The sequence below is a fragment of the Micrasema longulum genome, unplaced genomic scaffold (assembly GCF_059751315.1).
Source record: "Micrasema longulum isolate JH-2025_06_02 unplaced genomic scaffold, ASM5975131v1 h1tg002437l, whole genome shotgun sequence".
Lineage (NCBI taxonomy): Eukaryota > Metazoa > Arthropoda > Insecta > Trichoptera > Brachycentridae > Micrasema > Micrasema longulum.
In genome coordinates, this window is record NW_028279582.1 from 71985 (window position 1) to 87774 (window position 15790).

Below are 15790 nucleotides of genomic sequence, written 5' to 3' on the forward strand. Positions count from 1 at the left end.
TTTGCCCGCAACCATTATTTGTTGAACTGTAGCTCATATGACGTTCTTGTCTAAGAACTACTTTATTGAATTATTAATTCAAGGGCAAAATCGACGTTTGAACATATTTTCAATGGCTAACTAATAAAATATTCGTCGAAAAACAATTGGCCAAATTTACCCGCCAAACTTTTTAAAAGTTCTATTCATTTTAACAAATAAGTAACATACATAATTGTATTTTTGTTCCCGCAAAGCCGAAGCTTGTCTGCGGGTTACATTACATTTAAAAAAAAAATATAAATACCTACATAGTTTAATAATAATTGAAGAATAAAATATATTTATACACTTAAGTTTCACTTGCTGTTTAATAATTTTTTGACTATTTTTTATAATGAAATTAGGTATTTTCTTCACGATTTTTGGCTGGTATTAAATTGTACAGTTTTGGTACTACACCACCCATTGTTCTGTCACCATAGTAGTTTTTCTGTCGTGGTACCATCAGCTGCTGTGCCGATACTTGTCGGGTCATGATCTGGTGGTTTGTTTTGGATTTAAAATTGCAATCGAGGAAATGATCCGTCATTATCTTATACTGACACTGTTTGTTAATTGGCAAAACGTTAACAAAATCAAATAATATTTTATTGTTGTCTTTTGCTTCATTCTTTATTTTTACAGGTACGATAATTTTTAAAATTTGTACCTGTAAGTTCAAGACTCTATCCGTATAAGATTTAAAACTTAGTCCCCATATTCTTAATCCATGTTTTCATACAAGCAATTTATAGGCCTTAGGGTTGTCCAAAATCTGGTTGAAAACTTAAGAAAAATTAATAAATCTTGTTTATTTAAAGAAATATTTTATTTGAGTACACATACCATAATCCTAGTCTTGATTACCCAAATGACAATTTTTAATATCAGGTAGGTACTAGGTACTGGGGTGGAGGTAAAAAATCATTTTTTGAATTTAGGATTTCCTGTATTATTAATCGTTGTCTTGGAAGTGCATATGAAAGAATACAAAATACTCGTATCATAAAATTCCAACATTATCTTACTTTTTGTACATAATGTTATTTGTATATTGGCGGGCTTATCTCTAAATCAATCCTTTTCTTTGCTGTGCGCCCCGTTTGTTCCCAGCACTGCATTCTACAAAAATGAATAGAATTGTGCCTACAGCCGACTGCGACACGGTTCAAATTACTAGTGCTTAAAGACACACTTTTTTTCTACAAAACACTCAGTTTACCCTGAAAATGGCTCCTGCAACGGTAGCCGAAACGTCGGAACAAATCCAGCACATACGGTATCACCCAAAAAAGAAACATATTAATAACAGTGACCGTGAAAACCTTCGCCCCTTTTTTGCAATTATTTAATTATGAACGTGCTTCCACTTTCCATTATGTCGTGTCCCAACTCAAAACTGGGCCCTTGGCCTCATAGAGTTTGGGATACGTAACTATCATATATTTTTTTTAATGTATATATTTGTATTGATAAATAAATAAATACAAAATATTTTACCCGTAGAACAGTGTTTATAATCCTCCATAAATATTTTATTTGTCGTTTTTTCCTAGGAATGTTCGTCTGCGTCAGAGGATTGGAAAATCTCGGTGAGGATTTCAAACTGCCGACCTGTTCTTCGTTCTTCAATATATTCCACCCATTTGATCCTGTTGCTTATAGGTGAGAAATGCACTGTATCGTGTAATATTAGTTTTTAAATATAAAAGAATAATGTTTTATTTAATTTAAACACTTAATACGAGGTATGTTCAGAAAATAATGGGAATTTTTAAATTTCGCGGGTTTGGAGAGTCCGATTACAATGAAAGCACCCACCCCTTTCCCGAAACTGTTCATAAAGACTTGTGTCTCTCTTCAATTTCGCAAATCACTATCAATTTTTCAAAAATTAATAAACGAAAATTTAATATTTCTTTACAGTCAAACCGCAAAAATAACAAAACGAAGAAACTTTAAAAGCTTTCATTGTACCTCTCACTGCAGTATTGTCAATTTGTGATTAACTAAATACACATGTAGGGTCCATAGTCGATGACACACACGTGTTAAATTAGTTCACCTGAAGTAGACTAATGACCGACGATGCAATGTCATCATTTTCTATCGAATCCAATACATTCGTAAAATGCAACTCTGAGTATTTCACATGAAATCAGAGGGCATCTTTCTACAGTACATTCACATCGTCCCTACCATGAAGAAATAAACTACAAAGGAACGTCGTCTATAAAGAGACCAGAGGACGCAGCCAAGGTCAGTCAGTCAGCTCGTTCAGTCAGCCCAACAAGATCAGTGCAGTTTGCTCAGCTCCAGCATGTAGTTCAAGTGCAGTTACTTCAACCCATCATCGCCGCTACGCTCGTGCTACACAACCAAGTGCTGTATCTTATTGGCCATGTAAAAAATACGCATTAAAAAGCAACTTCGTGTCTTCTCTGTCGATTTCTAACTGGGGTAGGAGCTCCAACCAACCCTCAACTACTTAATTCTACACACATGGTCAGCACAATGAGGAATTCCAGCCCAACCCGGAATTAAATTTTAAAAATGTTTTCGTGTACTTGTGAATATTTAAAAATTTTGGAGTAGGATGAAATATCTCAAAAACGCATGCAAAAATAAATAAAAAATGTTAAAAATAGTATTCATTTTAAAATCTTTTAAGTTTGTAAGTGAAAATTCTTGATAGAAGTTCATTGTAATTTATTAGATAAATAAAACACGAGTGATACTTTAATCCACAAATTTGGAATATCCAGTGACCGGTTTCATCGCTTTCGCGACATCTTCGAGACTGGTATCTTTATTAAAGAGTTAAATGTATTTATACAAAGCAGAGGTAAGGATAGATAATTCAAAGTTATATGTAAGTAAATTAAATAAAGTTATTTTTATCTTAAGGATCATTATCAACAAATTATCTTTGGGTTAACTAATGAGTTAACCCACTAATGAGTTAACTAATGAGTTAACCCAAACTCATTAAAATAGCATTATAACAACTTGATGATCCTTAAGATAAAAATAGGTAACTTTATTTAATTTACTTACATATAACTTTAAATTATCTATCCTTACTTCTGTTTTGTATAAATACACTTAACTCTTTAATAAAGATACCAGTCTCAAAGATGTCGCGAAAGCGATGAAACCGGTCACTGGATATTCCACATTTGTGGATTAAAGTATCACTCGTGTTTTATTTATATAATAAATCATTTTAAAATCGTAAATAATGACGTCACTCCTTATATCTACGTGTAGTATTTCCGGTTTCCGCTTTAAAGCTCCCGCACTTTGTAAGGAACGTTTTGACCATAGAAAAAAGATTATAATTTGTATAATTTGACATTTCAACCAGAGATTATGTCAACTTTCTAGGTTTTTCTAGATCGAAACGTTCGTAAAAACAGCCATAACATAGAAATGAGCAAATTACGATCAACTAAATGAAGTAATCAAAGCAATATTCCATAGATTCTTGTCAGGTTAGTGAAAGTAAGAACGCCAACCGTTTCATGACGTCACTACTGAAAAGTGACACACTGATTACAGTCATTTGGCGCGGTATTTGATAAATGTCACTTTAAAAAAACCATATCTTTGTAAATAACGCACAAAAAAAATATATATAAATATTTGCTTAGTTAAATAGTACGCTAATAGAAAAAAAATTAGAAAACAGTGGAATTCCTCATTACCTTTTCTGATTTCCCAGTACGACAGTGAAGGAACACAGTGTTAGTTCCAAATTGAGACCGTGCCCGCGCGCTCCAGATCCCGCCTCAGAAAGGAAAAAGAACGTCGTAATACAAACAAATCAAACAACGACACAAAACCCAAATACATATAGGAAACATTAGAATAATTGGCCCTATACAACGTGCACTAAAGCAACAGAAGAAAAACAATACGTATCCTTACAAAATTACACAGGAACATCAAATTATCTAGACACTACTGGCAAAATCCTAACAGATCCTAACATGATCACTATCAAATTTTTATTATGTCGGCATACATGCCTCTGAAGTATGCTAACATTTTCAGCTGTATTCATTGCTTACTTTGTACGAGTATGTTGTGTGTGGCAGTCGCTATGGTTAGACGTGTTTTTATGAGCTCGGCGATTTTCGTTTGTTTAAACAAAATGGATCAAAGAATTTGTATCAAATTTTGTGTAAAAAAATAATAATAAAAATAAATTGTAAAAAAGTGTGTGAAATGTTAACAAAGCCCTGTGGTGAGTCTGCTATGAGTAAAACAAGAGTTTACGGGTGGTATAAGCTTTTCCGAGATGGCCGTGAAGACGTTGAAGATGACGAACGGCCGGACGCCCCAGCACAAATTTTGACAGTCAGACTCTCCGAACCCGCGAAATTTAAGCCAATAACAGGTCGTAGTGTATATGCCCTGACTTCTATATTACCTTAAGATGTTGTTATAAATTGAATATTACAATCAGAATTATCTTTTTTTTAAATAAAATATAAAAAATATATAAAAAAAGGTTTCAACTTAAATATTTAAATAAATGTATAGTTCTTTAAAGTATTGCCAAAGGCATAATTTTACGTAAAAATAAAGGAAAATGTCACTAAAATCTATGTGATTTAAAATGCTTGTATTTCTTTTAAAAAACAAAAAAAAATTTTGCTGCCGCCACTTTCATGTTAAATTTATTATCTTTAAATTATAACAATTTTTAGTTCGATACTTAGTCTTTATCGAAAACCCAAATACCTAAGTTAAGTCTAAATTTGAAATTGCGTAATCTGCAGGTTTAAAAGAAATTATTTTAGTTACATAAAACTTTTAAGTATATTTTAATAGAAATAATACCTTTAAAAATTTAATTATATTTTTGTTACTGCGCGATTAAAAAAACTGCATTCGTTTTAAAATAGCAAAATTGTATTGTTTCGTCATTTTGCGTGCGTTTCACCAGAATACAGTCTTAAGGACGCCTACTGCCACTTAATATACAATGGAAATCGACTCTCCTGCGTTGAAGTGTCCCCCCTCGCTCCACCAGATATTATATGCGGGAATGATGCGGATGCTTAGTTCTTTCTTTATTCGGCTTTGGGAATCCGGATTTTTGGATATTGGATGCGGTGACGATAATAATGCAGACACTTTAGCGGTAACTTTATACAGCAAGATAGCGGTAGGAATATGATTTTTCGTGGTTGGTTTTTCGTGCGGATCACAGGAGACATATTTGTTTGAAGAAAAATACAGATGTCAGTTTTATTTGAATATGGAATTTGTGAATTGTTGCAATGCGGTAGGTACTGCCAGGCTGCTCAGGTTCCTACTTCTCAAGGAAAAGCCGACCAACTTAAATAAGATAAATATCGCGCCACATTCTATTTCACCTATAATTCGTCGTTGCGCCGGCAATATCTGTGAAGTGATTAAAAAAAAAAGGATTTTTAACTCCTCTTTAAGGATTAAACAATTTTGTTTCAACAAAATATAGTTAAATATTTTGTCAAAATAAAATGAGGTATTTTCCCTTTTTGTCGCCAATAACAATGTATTTAAAAATAACATCACAAGAGTACCAGGCACACTCAAGTCTGCTTCGCACCAATGAGTTATAAAGAAGCCTTAGAACACGAGTATTCAAGAACACCTTAGCTGTTCGGAGAACAAATCCAAATATTTTGCGCGCATTGTCACAGACAGCGCCCATGCGAGGATGAAATTTCAGTTAAGCTTCAAACATAACTCCCGTGAGTGATATTTCAAACGCTCTCGCGGCTTTAGAAAAAGCTTTTATCCCGAGTATTTACTTACAACATACGCGAGATAAAAGTGTTTTCTACGGCCACCAGAGCGGTTCAGAATAGCGCCGCAGGTCTTTGACAGTGGAAGTTCGCTTGAGTGAACACTCTCCCATAGTTTTTGATGCCCTAGTGTATGCAAAACATAACATTCAGAAACATTAAAATTGAAATAATATTATTTATATCGAACTGGAGAAAGCGGCAATCACCTAAGGTGGAAATCTCCAGAAACACTTTATGGAGATATTAAAGTTATTAGATGCAAATATTAGACTTCGGGCTAACCCGCGCCAATCCATCTTCATCCCTCACTGTGTTAATGGCGAAGAGATCTACGAAAAGCCGGAAGATCTATCCCAAATAATTCCAAGATGTGTGACGAATTGACTAATCTACACATTCTGGACATTGGGGCATAAAAACAAAAGTCGTTCTCAGAAGATTTGATAAATAGCAGCTTTTGACTTCTGGTGGCGGTTACCTTTTTTTCCTTCAATCCGTCAGCGCTTAAAATCTTCCTGGGTTATCCCGAATACTGGACTATGCAATTTTATCAGCTTATGGTAAATTTAATGACAAATGATTTGGTTTTAATATTGTTGATTCCCCTTCGTGCTGCTGCGAATATCCTAATCAATCTTCTGAACACATCCTGCAGTCTCGTCCCTTTCCCCCTCTCTATGATTAACGAATGGAGTTTCTCGCTACTATCCGTGGCCCTGTTGTAGGTCCTGTCGGATATACAGATCTGGCGGCTTCTGAAAAAAAAATCGAGGCGAATTTATTATGTCCAATCAATTTGATCCCAGTCAGTGAAGGATTCGTTTTCCACTTTTCTCAATCCAACGAAGTGCATATTACGTACTTCTGGATTACCTTCTTGCTGCCAGATTACAGAGAGCTCCTTCGGGCAGCTTCTCGTTCGGCAACGAGCAATTTTTCCGTGTATGCGGGCACCGCTAAGGAGACTTATGTCCTCAGGTGAGGTGTGCGGTAGGCAAACCAAAAAGTTTCAATATATTTCTTTTTTGCGCGATACCGCGTGTGTTTGATTTGTTCAGACTACCATTGCAGGAGCCATCTTCAGGGTAAACTGTGTATTTTGTAAAAACTGTATGTGTTTGTACTGGTAATTTGTACCGTGTCGCAGTCGACAGTAGGCACAGTATGTAGTGCTGGGAACAATGTTGAGTTTAATTTCAGCCCGTCGTATTTGTTATGTTTATATGTTTGTTATTTGGGTGTCCGTATATTTTAATTGCCTCTATTATTATAAGTGCACTGTAATAACTGTGTTTATGTAAAAAAAAATGGTTCTAAGGCGAAAAAATGTCCGCTGTTGCGGATTTGTCAGGGTGGCCAAGTTTGCACGCTCTTTTGTGAGAAACCTTCAAAAGAGAAATATTTTTTAGTTGGTAGTTGAATTGCATCATCATCATCAGTGGCGCTACAGCCCGTAGTGGGCCCTGGCCTCCTCCAGAATTTGTCTCCATTCCTCTCTGCACCCTGCGGCTCTTCTCCAGTTCGTCAGGCCAATCGCTCTACTGTCACTTTCCACATTATCGAGCCATCTTAATTTTGGTCTGCCTCTGCTTCGTCCGCCTTCCGGAGTGGTATAAAGAATCTTTTTTGGGGCACGGTTATCATTCATTCTGTGCACATGGCCCAACCATTGTAATCTTCTTATTTTGATCAATTGCGCAATGTCGGGTTGGCCATTCAGTGCCTCTAATTCATGATTAAACCGTCTCCTCCACACTCCATTTTGGTTGACAGCACCAAATATCTTCCTTAATATTTTACTTTCAAACACTAATACCTTATTTTCATCTCTTTTGGTCATTCAGCATTCGGCATTATATGCAATGACCGGTCTGAGGAGAGTTTTGTAAATAATGGTCTTGATTTTTCTAGTGAGCAATTTGAATCCCAGATGTTTAAACAAGCCATAATAACATCTGTTTGCTGCCGATAGCCGTGCTCTAATCTCGGTACTATTATTGTTATCATTAGTCATTTCAGTACCTAAATATTTAAAGGAGTTGACATTGTCTATGTGGTGTGACCCAACATCAATCGCCTGTTGTACATAGTTTATTTGTGACTTTCTTGCAAAAGTTGATTTGTATAGCTTTATGTTTTATTTCCAGGATCGAATCCCTCATAAACCCGGAGTTGTCCACCATACAGCCGATGCAGATTCCACACCACAAAGGGAGGAAGAGGATGCACCTGGGTATGTCCATTTTATTATTTATTATCATTAATTCCCTGTTTGCACAGGGCACTAGTAAAGCGTCCTCTAGGTACTGTATTAATCCATAATAATGTGTTTTTGTACAGAATTGAAGGATATGGTATTCCGCACCGGTTCGGACCTGAAGCAGAGACTGATGGAGTCCGTGAAGAGCACGTGGGACTCCTTCACGCAGCTGGCGGCGTTCTCCTCCCCGCGCGAGGCCGCCTTCGGGGAGCGCGTTAAGGAGGTAATACTGATCATAATAGGGACGATGTTAATGCACTGCAGAACGTTGATCTCTAACGTAATGAATTGAATTCAATAGAAAATGCTGACTTGCTTTTTCGACTCATGACTCTATATTTCAGGTGAAATTATTTAGTACATGTGGGTGTGTCATCGATCATGGACTATGAACCCCAAATATTTACAATATAACAGGCAATGTTCGTATGCGTGTCCTCGATAGACTAAATAACTTCTGGACCAATTTACGTGCGGTCTTTTGGAAAATGATGAGCTTTGGCCTGAGTATTTTTATAGTTTTTAATATCTTCAATTTATTTAGTATAAAAAAAATAGGAGCGTAAATGTTTTATTTACCCATCATCAGGGTTGCATTTGGCGAAAATGCATCCACTAAAAATGAGGGGATGTTATTTTTTAGTAAACAAAAAAAAATGTATTTGAATGTATAATGTCACAGTATACCTTCATAATACTTACCATTCCAGGTAATCGAGGAAGAACTGATCAAGGAAGTTGCAGCGGAGAGAGCTGATGACGAAGCCACATCTCCTGGTGTCGACATGGTGAGATAACAATTATATTATATCCATTTCAAGGCGATCTCTGCCGGTTAACGCAACAAACCATCCTGTCTACACTCGATGGTGCGTTGGGCACTGCATTGGTTTACTAAATGCAGCAGTGTACTTAACAAACTAAATAAAATATGATTATGCTTTAGTTTAGTCTGATTTGCGAAGACGCAAACGGAGCGAGTAGCATTTCGGATTCTCGAGCGGCAAGGCGCAGGCGGGGTGTGGGCGTCGCACGATCTGGAGGCTGCCGAGATCCAGACTCGGGGTAAGATGATGAAGAAGATCACAACAATGGCGTGGTGATGGCTTCTCCGAGGAGAGCGGAACGTCCTCTAGCTTGGGGGGTAGCACCAGAGGAGATGCTGGACTGCTACTACATATATTATATCATACCCTCAATTTTTAATCAGAAAATATAATACGTGATGTGAGCTTACGAGTAGTTAAAATGTCAGTTTATTCATACAATTATTTGTAAAGCGCCGTTGAGGTGATTTTTTACAAAAATGGCTAAAAAAATCATCCAAATATATTTATTATATTATATCGATCTTCTGTTACACGAAGGTACGGTAATCAGCCTTACGCTCCAGGTACCAGTCCAGGAACATGAAATATTGTAGTGTAGAACCATCTTTTTATTCAGTATTAAATGTCGACCTTCCTAGGAATCAAATCCGGGGACTCAAGCATGGTTGACGAACGCGCTAACCACTGCATTACGAGGTGGACTTATCTTCACTTTCCTTATTAAGGATTTTTACCTGTGAGTAGCCATCCAGTCTAGATGTAGGTTCTGCAGTGCAGATGAGGAAACACTTATACACATTCTATGTGAATGTGATGCTTTACATCATAAAAGGAGCCCCATTATCGGGGGACTACCGGTTAAACCTGAGGATGTTCAAGAACTCACCCCCTACTAGATTTAGCAAAATGTGAACTCTCGCCTTCCACACAGTAGCCAGGCTCTATATAGACCTGGGCTCGGAGGGCGAAAACTATACCCAGGGACCCGTCACAACAGATCTTCACAGGTCGCAGTGACGTCAGGAGCTTGTATAGCACTGACCCCACCCGCCATCCAGTCGAAAGTACTCTTCCATCTGGTTGTATTTCACACACAGAACTGTGTTCTTAACTCGCCCGGACACAGAAAATAAATAAGGGATAGGTAAAATCCATAGACAAAGCATAGTCATTTAGTACAGTAAAAAGACTGAATGGTCAAATTGTCAATTTTACTATAAAAACAAATACAGCATATTTTAGTGCTTAAAATTATATTTATTGTAAATATTTTTCAGGACTCCACTTCCGAAGTCGAATCAGACATGACAGCTAAACTTGGCAAGCTGAACTCGGGGCGAAGGATTGATTACGTTCTGCAAGAGGCGCCGATCGAGTTGTTCAACGAATACATATTCGCTATGGCGAGTCATGTTTGTTACTGGTAATATAACATTTTATTTATATTCAAATCTAAATTGATTGCAACAGATATGAAATTTGAGGAAGTAATGCGGGAGTCTCGGCACTTACATGATCTGTGAAGAATCAGCTGACTTGTACAGCGTGTACCAGACCCCAAGCATCTTGGCACATATGAAGTTGCTTAGATTAAGGTGGGCTGAACAGCGATTGGCTGATTTTTGTATCCCTAAAATACTAATAAGTGGACACGCAGGTTGAAGGAGACAAGTGAGAAGATTCACGATGGTTGAAGTCGGTTGACACCTCACAAGGGCCCAAAACAGCAAAATACTGAATCTTAAAATAGATTTCTATAAGGAATCTTGGGTTCACGGTGGTCTGATTTTGAGAAGAGTTAAGAAATAAGAGAATTGTCACCAAGTAAGTGGAGGCGACACAGTTGGCTGGGCCATATACCATGGATGCCTCCTGAGATCTTTGCTTCACAAGGCACCAGGTTTTTGACGTCCTGGAGGTCCGCTGCTGACTGTTTCTCGGCACAGTCTGTCAGAGCTATGGGACGCGAACTTGACTAGGGAGGATGAACAACTAGGGACCGAACATGGAAGGACGATGAAAATAATAAAGGCCCAAATATTATCCCCTGTGGTACACCTTGTAGCATAAATCAAAAGCCAGGTTTTTTATCTGTAAGCTGTTCTTTTATGTTTAGGGAGTCTGCGGATACAATGCTGCTTATCCTGAGGGAGATTTACTCTGGATCGGGGCTAGAACCAGACAAACAGACCATACAACCTAGCATGACGATAGAGAGGACTGTATCTCAGAAGGTCAGTATTTGAGATTTTACTGTCTCATAAGATAGATTGTACAAACATTTTTACAATTCATCTACGCTCTCTAGTTAGGCATAATATCGTCTATGTAATGTCGGGGGCCTAAGATAATATGCATAGACAACTTATATTTCTATATGTGGCCTGTGGCACTACCAACATTAAAATAAATGCATTACTCGTGAACTTCTGTGACAAAATTTATTACCAACTTACGAAACGATCGTTTTCGAAAGACCTTTTTTTCCAAACGAAAATAATGAATGAAAATATTCATTATAAGGGCTTATATAAACACTAGGAGAATCTTTAAAAAATCTTTAATTTGTAGAGTAGGTTAAATCCGACATTCCTCCCGAGTGATAATACCCTATTGTGCAATTACGTATGTCGTATTTGCGGGATTGCCTATGCGCAAATCGGGGAGGCAGACTGACAGAAAAACAACGTTCAAATACCCATTCATCAAAACTCTCTGCCACCGCATAGCCTATTAATGGTGTATTTTTTTTGTATTTCAGAATCCGAGCGTATCGAGTATTGAAGGTATTTAAAATATTTTAATTATTTTTTATAGTACGACTGCCAGTTTATTTTTGATGATATTAAAATTGTTTTTTCAGCCTCGACATCGAGACAATCTATACCCGAAGGAAACGAATACTCCGAAGAAACATAGATAACAATATATTATATGGTACAAAAAATGTTTAATATGAAAGGCACACTGCAAAAACAGAATTGAATATTCAACGATGTTTTAAATTTGTCCAAACTTTTGTAGACCAGGACTGGATTCAAGCCCCTCGGGAGCTGCGAATTTCAACATTTTACAATAGAGATGAAGAACATTTTAGAGAAGGGAATATATGAGTCCAAGCATCGCAGGGCTTTATGATCTGTCATTGGCTGGTTTAAGTGGCCACTTTACACACCGTGTAACATTCACCATTCTGCCCATATTTGAACATCTGTATTCCTTCAATTCTTTCGTCTGTTGATGTTTGTGAAGTTAAAGAGCTAAAACCTTTATTGTTGCGGGTGAGATTCATCTGATTGAATAATTTTACCTACATACTGGGCAACGCCTGAAAATATTTTTCGATTTTTGTAAACAAGAAATTGATTCAACCTTGCCTAGTATGTAAGTGAAATAATTCAGTCAGATGAATCTCACCCGCTACAATAAAGGTTTCAGCTCTTTAACTTCAAAAACATCAACAGATGGACGACTCGAAATAATATCATAATCATCATCATTCCCTTTCCGCACCTAATGGTGCATGGAGCACTGGATTGGTACACCAAACGCAGCATATCTCAATCAATTTCGTTACATGGAGGTCAGGTGATCAGTCTTACGCTTCAGGTACCAGTCCCGGGACTATGAAGTATTCTAGTGTGAAAACACCCTTTTAAATAAATATTTCATATCAACCATGTCGGGAATCGAACCCTAGACCCCATGCATGGTAGGCAAACGCGCTGACCGTTATACCACGAGGCTGACAGCCGAAACCGAAACCCGAAGGAATATAGATGATCAAATATAGGCTGAACGGTGAATGTTACACAGTCTGTAAAGTGGCCGCTTAAACCAGCCAATGACCATGTGTCCATGCGGCTCGACTGTGGAATCATCTCCCATCCACCATCAAAGATGTTACTACATTATCTCTGTTTAAATCACGTCTGAAGAAACATCTCCTTTCTCTTCCTTAATCTCTCCTCCTTTCCTTTTTCCTCTTTTTTCCTTTTACCCATTGAGTAATAGTTTTGATTTAAGGTAATTTATAAACAAATACGTTTATTTCTATTTTTATATATCTTTAGCTTTTTAATCTTTATTTTCTATTGAATATGTTTGGTAACTTGAATTATTAAAATAAAACTATAATTTTATTAATTGATTGGAAAAAATTGCCATTTGGCAATAGGCTCGCCAATGTTCAAATAACATTATGTACAAAAAACAAAAAATTAAATAAATAAAAAATAATAAAAATGACAGGTCATAAGCCCTGTGGATGCCTAGACTCCCATTTTCCCTTTTGTACAACGTTCTTCATGTCTGTTGTAATATATTAATATTAACAGCTCCCTAGGGGGTTGAATCCAGTCCTTGTCTACAAAAATTTAGACAAACTCAAAACATTGTCATTAAATCCACCTGGTCCAAGAAGTATAAAAAAAAAAGGAAAATATATTTTTGGGGCCCGCTTCCTCTACTTTCTCATGCCGATACAACAACAGGCTGTAGGCAGAGTGGATAGAACGTCACGCCACTCTATCTTCACATCACAGGGTTAATTTTAACTATATTTATGAATCTTCTCGTGTACTATTGACGTCATTTTGTGATTTAAAAAAAAAATCATAACCCAGCCTAAACTATTCCTGAAATCTCATTCGATTTAGGCGAACGTGCTACCGACTACACTACAAGTCGGTATATAATAAGTCTCAGTAATGTTATTACTGTGAGGTGATTTGAATTATTCATCGGTGCCCTATGCACCACGAGTTTTCAAAGACAGACAGATTTTTGCTCTCATTTTGTGATATTTTCCTAATAATTTATATAAAGGTTAACAAGTTGAACTACTAAGCCTTTTTTTTCAAATTCTATTCATTTTTCTTATATGACAATTAAATAAGTGTATTTTTTTAAAGATAATACTTTTGAAATATATTTGTACAAGTAACAACTGATTAAGGACATTTTTCTGTCCTAAATAGTGATTTAAGATGCAGTGGTGGTGGTTAAGGATAGTACTTTTCAATATATTTATATGCAATAAAAGTCAAATATTTCTTGTAACAACTGATTTAAGACATTTTTCTGTGTCTTGAAAAATGATCTAACGTAAGGTACAAGTTTTTTTAGCTACAGTAGTTTTTTATAATATATTATTTGTATACTGTAAATGTACGACATAGCTTGTAACAATTGGTTAAGGTTGTAGGATTTGATTGTTGAGGGTTGGAGCTCCTACTCCAGTTGGAGATTAACAGAAGATACATGGTTGTTATTTAATGCGTATTTATTACATGGCAAATAAGATACAGCACTCGGTTGAGTCGCGCGAGCGTAGCGGCGATGATGGGTTAAAGAGACTGCACTCGAACCAAGTGACTGTGTTTTCCTGGACTTGTTGGGCTGACTGATTTCCTGAACTGAGCTCGGCGTTGACTGCGCCCTGTGGTCTCTTAACAGGCCACGTTTCTTTGCTGTTCATTTCTCCGTGGTAGGGAAGATGTTAATGTACTGCAGGACGACAGAATGTAATTAAATGGATTCAATAGAAAATGCTGACTTGCTTCTTGGAGTCATGACTATATTTTAGGTGAAATTATTTAGCACGTGTGGGTGTAATCGATCATGGACAATGAGCCCCACAAGGTCATTTTTCCGTGTCTTAAAACATTATTTAAATTTAGATAAAAATTTGATTGATTAATATCACCGTCATCATTCCTCTCCCGCACTTAATAGTTCATAGGACTCTGTTTCTCCAACCACAGCGTACCTTGATCATTTTCGTAATAATGAGAAGGTAAGATGATCAATCTTACGCTTCGGGTGTCAGTCAAGTCCAGGCTATGAATCGTTCTAGTGTAAAAACACATTTTATGCCAACCATGTTGACAATTGAAGCCGAGACCTCTCACGTAGTAGGCAAATACTTTAAGGATAGCACGTTTTTTAAACATACAGTAAAACTAAAAAAAAATCAAAACAACTGATTTAGGACACTTTTCTGTGTCCTAAAATATGATCTAACGAGATATTTAAATTTTATGAGTAACAATACCTTTTTTGAATATATTTATGTACAGTAAGAGTAGAATATTGCTCGCAACAACTGATTTAGGACATTTTTCTTTGTCCTGAAAAATGATCTAAATCCACATTTATTGTGAGTTTGAGTATTTGTTATGTTTTTTTTCTCCTTATTATATATTTTTAGCTATAATTATATAGATATTGTGTTTGTGGGTTATATTTTATTATACTTAAATAAAATTTTATCAAGGAATATCTCTTTAATTTAATATTTATTTATTTTACACTTTATATACATAAATAGTTTATGCACGGTTTTTCAGAGCCAGACCGCGAAACTTCAGAGGAACATTCCTCATGGTAAGCTTTAAAAAAAATCTTAACAATTTTTTTCCAAAAAGTCATTAAAAAATAAATAATTGTCATCTCAAAATGTAGTAAATCCTTAATTTCTCGGATAAGCAGTCCCTCCACAAACCCCTACCCCTCTCCTACCCAGCCGTTTCCCTTGTCCGCATCTGGTGCGTATCGCTTCGTTGGTTAATACGTTTTTATCGCATTTTTTTTGTCGGGAGAATGACTTTTTGGAAAATTTTTGTTCGGATTTTTTTTAAAGCTTACAATTAGGAGTGGAACGCGGCAGACCGCGAAACTTCAGAGGGCCAGAGCCCTAAAAAATCGTTTATACAGATAAGGGCGGGCATACTGCTTTAAGGCAATTTCTTCCTACCTACCCAAACCGTTCAGTTTGAGAAAAGTACATGGAGTTTTTTTTCGTATTTCTGCAATTCTTCCATCTGTTCACTTACTAAATCTGACTAAAATCAACCGATGGAAGAATTGCAGAA

The 15790-nt window shown here is 36.5% G+C and overlaps 1 protein-coding gene across 1 annotated transcript in view; it reads left to right on the forward strand.

Moving 5' to 3' along the window:
• Nucleotides 1–11891, forward strand: part of LOC148272208 (uncharacterized) — a 57749-nt gene extending 45858 nt beyond the window's left edge. The window contains exons 13-20 of the mRNA XM_088240354.1: nt 1578–1686; nt 7973–8058; nt 8166–8308; nt 8796–8873; nt 10193–10338; nt 11032–11149; nt 11677–11701; nt 11779–11891. Of these exons, the coding sequence (XP_088096480.1) occupies nt 1578–1686; nt 7973–8058; nt 8166–8308; nt 8796–8873; nt 10193–10338; nt 11032–11149; nt 11677–11701; nt 11779–11834 (761 nt within the window). The 3' untranslated portion in view covers nt 11835–11891. The remainder of the gene's footprint in view (nt 1–1577; nt 1687–7972; nt 8059–8165; nt 8309–8795; nt 8874–10192; nt 10339–11031; nt 11150–11676; nt 11702–11778) is intronic.
• Nucleotides 11892–15790: the final 3899 nt, after the last annotated feature.